General features: G+C 52.1%; 1 protein-coding gene across 1 annotated transcript in view; it reads right to left on the reverse strand.

Annotated features, from left to right (window-relative positions):
* Positions 1 to 7,105, reverse strand: part of ANK3 (ankyrin 3) — a 154,682-nt gene extending 147,577 nt beyond the window's left edge. The window contains exon 1 of the mRNA XM_026042980.1: positions 6,705 to 7,105. Within this exon, the coding sequence (XP_025898765.1) occupies positions 6,705 to 6,818 (114 nt within the window). The 5' untranslated portion in view covers positions 6,819 to 7,105. The remainder of the gene's footprint in view (positions 1 to 6,704) is intronic.
* Between the last annotated feature and the right edge of the window lie 2,962 nt (positions 7,106 to 10,067).

The raw sequence follows: 10,067 nt of genomic DNA on the forward strand, positions 1-10,067 counted from the left end.
GAGACTATTATGGCTTGGGAGAGACCACGGCAGTGTCCACAAGGCCTGATGAGCTGTCCTGGGCCCCCGAAGGAGGCCAGTGACAGGCTTACGGGAGGCAGCTCCCTCCCACGTAACGTCCTGGGCTGCACCGACAGGGACTCCCACCACAGAAGCATGGACCAAAATGGGCAGCTCCTGCGTATGGCTTGTGGTAGGGGCCAGCACAGCRCCAAGGCGAGGGCCCCAGTGCCCCACGGTGGCTCCCCGGCATGAGGGCACCGTGCAAGCCTCCGAACCGACACCAGCTACATTAGCAGCCACCCAGTTAGCAATTGGTGACGTTCAAGACGCCCCAAAAGCAAGAGCAGGAAGCCCTGCTCAGGGCACACAAGTCTCAGCCCCCTCCAAGGCCGCGCTGTGCCCAGCAGAGGCCACAAACGGGCACTTTCTACTTGATTTCAGCTGACATTGGCTTGCGTATCAGAAGTGACATACACGTCTCTTCCTTTGCCAGCGAGCGAAGAGACAAGATCACAGCCTTGCTGGCTTTGCTGCAAACGCCTGATGTGAGGGGCTGGCACAACAGGCTCGGCTGGGACCCTGCCTGCCTCCCCGCAGCGACACACGGAGATGCTGCTGCGTTCGGCCCCCTGCACTGCCACCCACACCAGGCTGCACAGACACAGGAGCTAATGCACAAGAAATGCAGCAAYGAGCTAACAGAGACAGGACTGAGGTATAAAGGAACCCTCTCTACCCTCTCCATTTCTCTAATTATGACTGACTTTCAATAAAAGATTAAGATACTAAGGTGAAGAGCACAAACTGAGATTTAAGCTGCTGCACAAGCTGGGATGCAACAATATTCAACAGGGTCAGCAGCTGCCCAATAAACTAAAATCCCAAACTGGGCAATAAAACGTGGATGAACCAAACAACACTTAGGTAAGAGGCATCATTCAGTTCATTAAAATAAATCTTACAAGGCCCCCCAAACAAACGCTCAGCTGAAGGATACAAGGCACAAGTGCTGCATCTTTGTGCAACCACAAAGGCCAGAGAAAGTTTGGTACTTTGCTGGTACTTCATGCAAAGCCCTCAGTCCCAGTAAACCTGTTTACTAGGCAGCAACTCTTTCTCAGTAATGGGGAACTTCAGCTCCTTACCAAAATTCTGAATTTTTAAAAACATATCCCAGAGTAAGTTTCCTTTTCAAGTAGCAAAACAGGCCTTCACATTGATGTAGTTTTCCTGTCCACATTAATTTTACTTAATACTAAAGAAAACTCGYGTAAACGCGGTGCTCCTCGGCCGGCGGGCGTGCAGGGAGGGCCCACAGGAGCCTCTGGAGCCTCCACACGACCCTCGGGCTGCCAGCTGAAGCTGGCAGGACTTGGGGATACTCAACGCCTTTGGAAACGAGGACAGTGCTTTAAATTGTCTCAGCGCACCGAATTATCCTCTGAAGACCCCTGTCTTTTCCCACTAAATGTATGGGGCTACAGCCTAAGTTAGGCAGCTGCAGCTGAGAACAGCGCGCAGTAGGCGCAGCCCCTGAACGGGGCCCAGCACCCGGGAGGGCCCCGCGCGCTGCAGCCCCCRAACSGGGCCCAGCACCCGGGAGGGCCCCGCGCGCTGCAGCCCCCRAACSGGGCCCAGCACCCGGGAGGGCCCCGCGCGCTGCAGCCCCCRAACSGGGCCCAGCACCCGGGARGGCCCCGCGCGCTGCAGCCCCCAAACCGGGCCCAGCACCCGGGAGGGCCCCGCGCGCTGCTCCCACCGGAGCCACCGCCATGCAGAGCTGCCCTAATGTCCAGTGTGTTTCCAGCCAGACAAACATGCTGGGCCCAGCCAAATCCCTCAGGTCTAACTCTATTCCCTCACACAACCCTGCTCTGCTGGCACTACCCCCTTTATTGCTGAAGCCAACAGCTCAGACTTCGTTTCAGAGCAGTTATTCCTGTATTTCCTTCCCCTTATCCCGTGCGAGCACCAAGGGGAYGAGCCGCCGCGCGGGGCCACACGGGCGCGCGAGCAGGTGCCTGCGCCCCAGGGGAGCCACGTCGCCCAACCAGCGGTGCGGGTGCTCGCGAGCAAGGAACCAGGCAGGCTTTGACGTTTGGCTATTAATGATTATGCAAAAATTCTGTTTTACAGACAAAAAAACCCAAAAGACACTGTTTACCTTCTTGAATTTTCATTTGCTTCAAAAGCACCCATTTTCCATGGAAGGGATGTTTCCCCTACCCCTCGGTCCTCCCAGAAAATAAATAAACCCAGCCTGGGAGGGAAAGACAGAAGGATAAAAGACTCCATTAGTACCAACCAGATATTGATTTACGTTTCCTGCGAGTCCAGCTCTAAATCTAGTCATTTAACAATCTCTCTGGGATGGAGCGATCACCTGCTGTTCGTCCTCCCTCTCGCCTCTCCTCCCACCGCGGCCGGGAACATTGAGCACCTACAGGGTGGTTTGGCCGCCACGGGCACAGTAACTAATCCTGCACCACCACAAGCCCGGACCAAGGGACAAAGAAGCTGAACAAATAGAAAAAGGTAAATATKTTGCCTCATCTTTTTTTTCCCTGTGTTGGTAAACAAGAAAGTAACACTATGAGGTGCCCACTTCAAATGATGCTCTAGTGCTAGTTAAATAACACAGCACGGTCTTTTCATTCTTTCAGGAGCTGCCTTTGAGAAGGAATTGTTTTTATCAGCTGAAGAGCGATGCTCTTTCAGCACTAAAGCCAAAGCCGGGAAGAATTCAATGTTGCTAACAGAGATCCCATCCACAGGAGCCTCCAGATATCTGCCAAAATGCCCTTCACTTATTTTAGCTTATTTGCCTGTGATAGAGTATCATGTCCAAAAYCAAGGACATGATCCAAATTTTTCTAGCATGTAGGAAAATTTTCCATCAAATTCAACAGCTCTTCTTGCATTCAAGCCCCATTCTACATCTCCTTTGCATTTGCCATAAGGATTACCCAAAGAGTAAATCAACATCTTTGTGTGTCTTGTATTTATTCTGGCCTGTCTAAATTCTACTACTGTGCTCTGCAACCATTCCAAAACCAAAGATGATCTTGACAATCCTAAGATTTGTTTAAAATATATGAGATTAAAACCAAAAGAGAGTGAAMTTGTATTTATTTTCTGAGTTAAAAGCCTTGAGGCTCTCCTGCTTCAGCCTTTACCTGAGAACTACTAGGCCCTTGTTGTATGTGAAAACTGCACCACTTGCAACCTAAATTGTTCCTTAAACCACAGAGCAACCCATCGTGGGCAGAGAGCGGCGGGGGCAGCAGCGGGAGCCCCGCGGCCCCCTCCTTGGTGCTGCGGGAGCTGCCCCACTCCTTGCGGCCCCGCGGCTCCTCCTTCCCTTCAAAGGTGACAAGAGGTGCAAGGACACGAGGAGGATTTGCAAGGTGGGCTCCCAGTACAGTGCCCAATTTCTGCCACCGAAGGGAGGGCAGCAGCCAGGCTTTCTGCCACGGCCCTGCTTTTTGTGCCGCCACAGGACATGCTAGCCCACACCGCCACACACAAATGGAAACGGCTCCAGCCTTCCTGAATATTGCATCAAATATAAATCATTGAGTGTGTGCCAAGAGCAGCCCTTCGCTTCTACTATGCATTGAACCAAAAAAGAAGGGGAAAAAAAAGCCTTAGATTTCACCTTTATTTTAGGAATAGCACTGACTAAGCAACTAATTTCTTTTGAGATATTGTTACAGGATAAACAATTTCTGCTTTCCCCAAAGCCAACTATGCATGACAGAGTGGCACTGTAAGGAATCAAGCAAATCATCACGTCAGTCAATCACTTGCCTCCTCAGAGGTGGCTGCTGTGCTTGCCGGTTGCAGCCGGGGCTCGGGGCCRCCCTTGGGTGGGCTCAGCCCGCTGCACTGCAACACGCTGCACAAGYGGCCAGAATTCGCCTGCAAGGCACAGCTGAAACAAACGGGAAATGTGTACAACGCAGGTCTTTTAGGGCACTTGCTTCATTGCCCAGGCCCGTTCCTGTGCCTCACATGAGTTAAAACTGTTCAAGCTCCCCATCTTCACAAGTGCCTTGAATTCAASTGAACAGGAGGAGCGTGGTGGGCTCCTAGCGCATAAGGCGACTCCACAGGGGTAAAAGCAGCAACTCAGCAAGACTCAGCTTAACATGAAATGGGAAGGAATAAAACCCAGGGCGCTATATCCTGCGTGGTGCTTATGTGCATTTTTTAAATAAAAATTGATCCTTCTCATGAAGGCTTGAAGCCAGCCCTAACAGCAGAGTTACTGCACAGTAACCTGCTTCTGCAGGCAGAGGCTGTGAGCTGCCACGGGGAGCCTGCGACGCCCGCAGCGCGCGGGCACACAAACCAGCGCCGCCGCTGCTGCTGCGTCGGGCCTGGGCGCTGCCCCGGCCCCTCTCCAGCCCCCAGACGCCTCCCTCGCCCTGCTGTGCACATTAGCCAGAGCCCTGGGTGCTGCCTGCTCCCCCGGGCTGCCGGGAAGGCCCGGGGGGCTAGTTCTGCCTCCTGCTGAAGGAGAGCGTTTGCTTTGTGCAGTATCTTGTGATCTGCAAACCCCCAAGCGCTGCTGCCTGGTGGGTGGTGCAGAGGAACAAGTGACTCACAACTCGTAGTGGAAATATTGGGGGGAAAGTGTTTTAAATAGTCAGGAAAGTACAAAATGGCAAGCCACAATTACTGGGCTGCCTACACCCCCTGCACTGGGTCTTTGCTATGAGAAGACTGATGCCCAGACATTTAAAAGTGCTGCAGTTGCTGCTTTTTGCTTCGTTCTCCTGGTGGCCTCTGTGAGCCCTGAATCTGCAAAGCCCTAAGGAAATTCGGAAAGAAAATAAGCTACCAAATTCCAGTAAGACAGGAAGGAAGAAAAAACACTAAAAGCCATTGGTAGAATGAAAGATCTCTTTGCTGTCTGGTTAAATACACAGAAATGAAATCTTGCAAAARAATTCCCCGCGTTACAAATGAATGGCTCCATATTCACCCACGGGCCCCGGGGTCGTTCAGAGCTCTCCTCTCTGCACCGCAGGAGCGCTGCAGTGTGAGGCCCAGGGTCCAGGGCAGCAGCCTCAGCTTGCTCCTGCCCCGGCTCCTCATCCCCAGCTGCTCTGCAGTGGGAGGCCCAGGGTCCAGGGCAGCGGCCTGGGCTCGCTCCTGCCCCGGCTCCTCACCCCCAACTGCTCTGCAGTGCAGCCCCAGGGTCCAGGGCAGTGGGCTCGGCTCGCTCCTGCCCCAGCTCCTCTCTTCCCGGCTGCTCTGCAGTGCAGCCCCAGGGCAGTGGCCTCGGCTCGCTCCTGCCCCAGCTCCTCTCTCCCCGGCAGCTCTGCAGTGCAGCCCCAGGGCCTGGGCCCTCCCTGCCGGCGCAGGGCTCCCATGCACACCAAGCACCCGGGCATCCACATCGCGAGCTGCCCAAGCGGCACCTTCCTCCTCAGCTCACAGGGCAGCGCAGGCTGCGGAGCCTGACCCCCCATTCCCTCTGGGAGGCACAGCTGGAGCCAGGGGGGCACTGAAGGGGAACCTGCCAGCTCCATTATACAGAGCTGCACAGAAGCAAGGAGCAGGCAAGCACAGCAGTGCTAATTCAGGCCAGCATCAAGCGGGGAGGCCTCTGAAGCAGCGCCAAGGGCAGCCTCTCGCTCGCCCGCTGTGGCGTGYGCCGAGGCCGGGCTGGCGGGCGAGCAGGGCGCCCGGCCCGAGGGCAGCGCTGCCCGTGCCCGGCGCAGAGCAGAGGGCAGGGAGCGCTGCCTCCCGCCCAGGCCGGCGCTGCACCGATGCTGGGCAGCCTGCACGTCCCTCCCGCCACACGGGAACGCAGCAGCGGCCAGCACCTCGGCGGGGGTTCACAAAGGCACCGGGAATACTGCAGGACCAGGTTCCCCCTAAAGCGGGCAGCTGCTTATMCATACAGGCTTAAAGATCCATTATAAAGTACAGCGAGAGACCAAGAAATCACGCCGGGCCTTATTTCTACAGAGCAGCGTGTAAGGTGTCATTTTTAAGGACGCATCCACAGAGCAGCCAGAGCGGTTGGCCTCTTTATCTGCCATTATGCCACGAGCCRCAACTATTCCAGCTTTTCCCTTGGAGAAAAACAGCAAGGCTTGAATCTCACCACGGGCTCTCGACCGAACAATGAGCAATGCAGCATTTACTGCATTTCCCAAGCCCTAGTGTGCTGGAGGGATTCCTGCAGCTAAGGCAAAGCTACAGCGCAGAAAAGCCGGGCTCTAGCACCTCAGTCACAGATTTCCCTAACAAAAGAAAGTTGCCAATAACAGATTGCTCCAGCTTGGTTCTGTAAAGCATTTCAGCTCTAGCAGGAGGGAGACACAATGGAGCATCTTCTTTCTGTAACATCATCCCAAAAATGGATTCAAACATGTGACAGTCCTAACACAAAGAAAAATAAATCTGCTGCCGCACACGTTCCCCCCAAGTCCATGCATGCGAGGCTAAGCRGCTGCTCTCTGAGCGCAGCTCAGCGTTTACCCTGTTCCCAACCATGTGCAGGCGGCGGCGGGCCGGCGGGCTGGCGCGCGCACCTCCGCATCGCCCCACGGCCGCCGGCCCCGGAGCCAGCCCAGCCTCACGCCGCCAGCGCGCACCCGGGGCCAGCACCCCCAGCTCACTGGCGACGGTAAGGAAATTAAAACAAAAGAAACCCTGTCCGAATTCGCCACGCATCTAGGTACCTTTTTCTTCCGATCCCGGGACCTTTTCCTGTGTTTTCTTTTTTTCTCGGTCTCTTCTTCGGCATTGATTTCTAAATCCCTGTTTTTCTTTAACTGCGACGCTGCGTGAGCCATAATGCATTAAGAATCCTCCTGGGCACCGGTGCCTCCTGCGAGGTGATTTCCTCGGGCACCTTTCGGCAGCCCGCACAGCGACCGCTCCGGTGACTGGCAGGAGAGCTGTGAGCAGAGCAGCAACACAGGCAGCATTCAAGGAGCTCACAGGCGCCTGCAGTCGCTACCCAGACGCGTGCTTGCAGATGCCTCCCTGTACCTGGCTGTACCTGCACCTTGGGAAAGCAGCAGAGCCATCGTAAGGCGCCCAAGGCGATGAGAGAGACAGCTGGGACAGAGAACGCGCTATTATGGCTGTGTCCCCTGCCACCAGCTGGAAGTGTCTAACTGACTCTGGCGAAGGGGGATGCTGAAARGGAGCGCTTTCTATTAGATAAATTCCTGAGCAATAACATCCGTGGCTTTGTCTTGTCTTCACTAATCCGAAAGCCTATTTTTAAAACCTATGRAAAAAAAGGGGGTTGATGATCTATGCTTCTCAGCCGGTTTTGCATGGTAAGTCATTTAACCTATAATGAAATGGAGCAGCTCCTACTTTAGGTTAACTGCTGACGGTGACAAAAAAATAAAATAAAATAAAAATTTCTTTTTACCATGGAGACCCTGCCTGCATTATACAGAAAACAATGCATGCATTGCCATATCTTAACAGTGCGCCCTTTATACCCATTTTTCAATTACATTACATTTTGTGAGAGAGGATTACAGAAAGCCCTGTTGTCTTCCCCCCCTCCTTTTTTTTAAACATACTTATTACAACACATCATACAGAGGGAGAGATGCGATCACGCTCGTGTGCGAGACAGGCATTTAATTCATGGGAGATTTCCTGGCACCATTCTTGAACGTGGTCAGGAGAAAGGGGAATCTGCCCGGTTTTCATGTAGTTAGAAACGTACTTTTAGGCTTTTATGTCAAGGCTCGCTTCAATCATCTTACTATTTTTGCCACCTGAGTCCTCAATGACTGCAGCTTTTGAATATTCATTATGGGAGGTAAAAAAGCAGCAGTATTACAGGCCTGCAGGAGGATCTTTTACTAGCATGAGCACAGGGAAAGCATCTAGTAAATCAGGAACCATGTATTTTTTTTTTCCCTACACAAATATGAACAATCAGCAGCTTGCCGAGGAATTGCTGATTTTACCCTTTCCCGCTATTCCTGCTAGCGTACTTCCCAGCAGTGAAGACCAGCACTTTAAGGCAGCCTGATTCCTTGAAGATAAGCACTTAGGCTCCACTAGTAAAAAGGGTCATTCTGCATGATACCAGCATACCTTTCTGCAGAGAGAGAATGCAGCATTTACTGTAAAAATAAAGCGACATTTAAMTTTGAAGTTCAATTAGCCAAGTCTCATTGGATCTTCAGAGCACAGCATAAAATCTGGAGGGGTCTCGGGGGGCTGCGACTGCTCCTCCCCGGCCGCAGGAGCCTCCCGAGGCCGGAGCCGAGATCCAGGGAGTGTCCACTGCACTGGGTGACACTACCAGGAGCAGATCACCTCACAAATCCCAGAATCAGAAGCTACCACCAGCACACTGTGGGTTAGCCAGAAGGCAGCACAGTGCGCTGCTTGTCTGCTGGTCAGGGGCTAATAAATTAAGCCCCAGAAGTTGTTTATTTTGGGATGACGTTTAAGAAATGCTTACGGATGGAGACCAGTTATGTGACCTTGGGGACCTTTCATCCCAGTATAGTAAAATCACAGACTCCTGTCTGCACCCAAAACTCCCTGTAGCCACATACCACCAGGCACCACTCCCTCCTCTTCCTCCCTGTCCCCTCCCTAACACTTCCAGGGCGCACACAGTTGTGCCTTTGGATGGCTAGTCAAGGGGGGGATGCTGCTCTTCAGCAGTACGTGGTTTCTCTCTAACCAGAAGTGAATCCCCATTTCTCCACGTGCTAAGAGCTTGCCAGACCCATTCGTGTTTCTGAAGGTGCAAGCAGCAGAGCTGAAGGACACTCGGGAATGTGCTGCGAACTAAGGCAAGGTCCTGGCGTCGGGCCCAGCTCTCCTGTGAGCACTAGCTCTTCAAGGTGTGACTCAAGCGTCCTGCTGGACACAGGAAAGGGGCAAAAATCACTGAGTTAAGAGACTGGAAAATGGGAGAAACAGTCCTGTTTTGGTGGGAAAGGGAAGCCTGCCGGGTGCTTCTTTAAAGCAAGGCTTCAGTTTCCAGCTTGCAAGCTTCCTGAATGACCTTGGGAGTTATTCGCTCTTAAGCCCAGTTCTTCCTCTGTAAAAAACAGTTCACATTAGCTGCTCTCTGACAGGCTTCAGTTAGCAGAGAAACGCTRCTGGAAACGAGTACGATAGCACTGGGTCCCTTTTATTTCCATCCGGATCTGGAAGCGTCAGGAGCCTTTTCCTTGGCAAACCATCTTCTTACTCAAGCTGCAGATGAAGCGAATCCTGCTGCCATTCACCACTTCCTAGCTCATCCTGGGATGTGCCATAAGCCTTCTAACCATATTAGCCTGTAGTGTATGCCTAGAGAACCTCTTTCAATGAAAAAATATATAATGTATGATAAAGAGTTGGAAGCAAACTTTTAAAGAAGTTGGCACAGACAATAGTTTGTGCATGCGCAGGTTAAATGCCCTAAGGCCACCAAAATCTTATGCACAAGCCAATACTGTGCAGGTAGAAAGTAGCCTGAGCTTTTATTAATGAGAATAAATCCAATAAATTAGGGTAATAAGTTAACTTGTCCAATCCCATAAGATATACATAAGCGCAAGGATTTTATCCATCAGCCAAGCTTGTTTCATCCTGGGTATCTTTCCAGATTTAAGGAAAGAAAAAGAAAAGGCGCCTTTTCGAGCACAATTCCAGAGGCGACGCCTTGGCTGGGAAAGAGTCCGTCAACAGAGAAGCAGAGAAGCAGATCCTGCTTGGATCGGGGCAAAACCAGGCGGCTTCTGCAAAGCTTGGAGGCTAGAGCAGTCTCAAATAGAAAAGAGGTTGTGAAAAAAGATGCAAGTCAAAGATTCAGAGCCCTGTGGAAACGAGACTGTATATGCGAAATTTCTGCTTTCGAGAAATGGCAAACRGGCACAATTCTTGGAAGGTGACAGGACATGGCCAGGCTCATAGTTGGATGAAGTGTGAAGCTTTTCATGCCAGATGTCATAACTCACTTCCAGAGAATTACGCACTACAAAACTTCATTAAATGCCACTTTTCAGACTTGGGTAAAATAATTAAGGTATTTGGTTTTACCCTTAATTACAAAGTTAATGAAA

Source organism: Nothoprocta perdicaria, unplaced genomic scaffold (genome assembly GCF_003342845.1).
Source record: "Nothoprocta perdicaria isolate Ctin4 unplaced genomic scaffold, notPer1 scaffold_32, whole genome shotgun sequence".
NCBI lineage: Eukaryota > Metazoa > Chordata > Aves > Tinamiformes > Tinamidae > Nothoprocta > Nothoprocta perdicaria.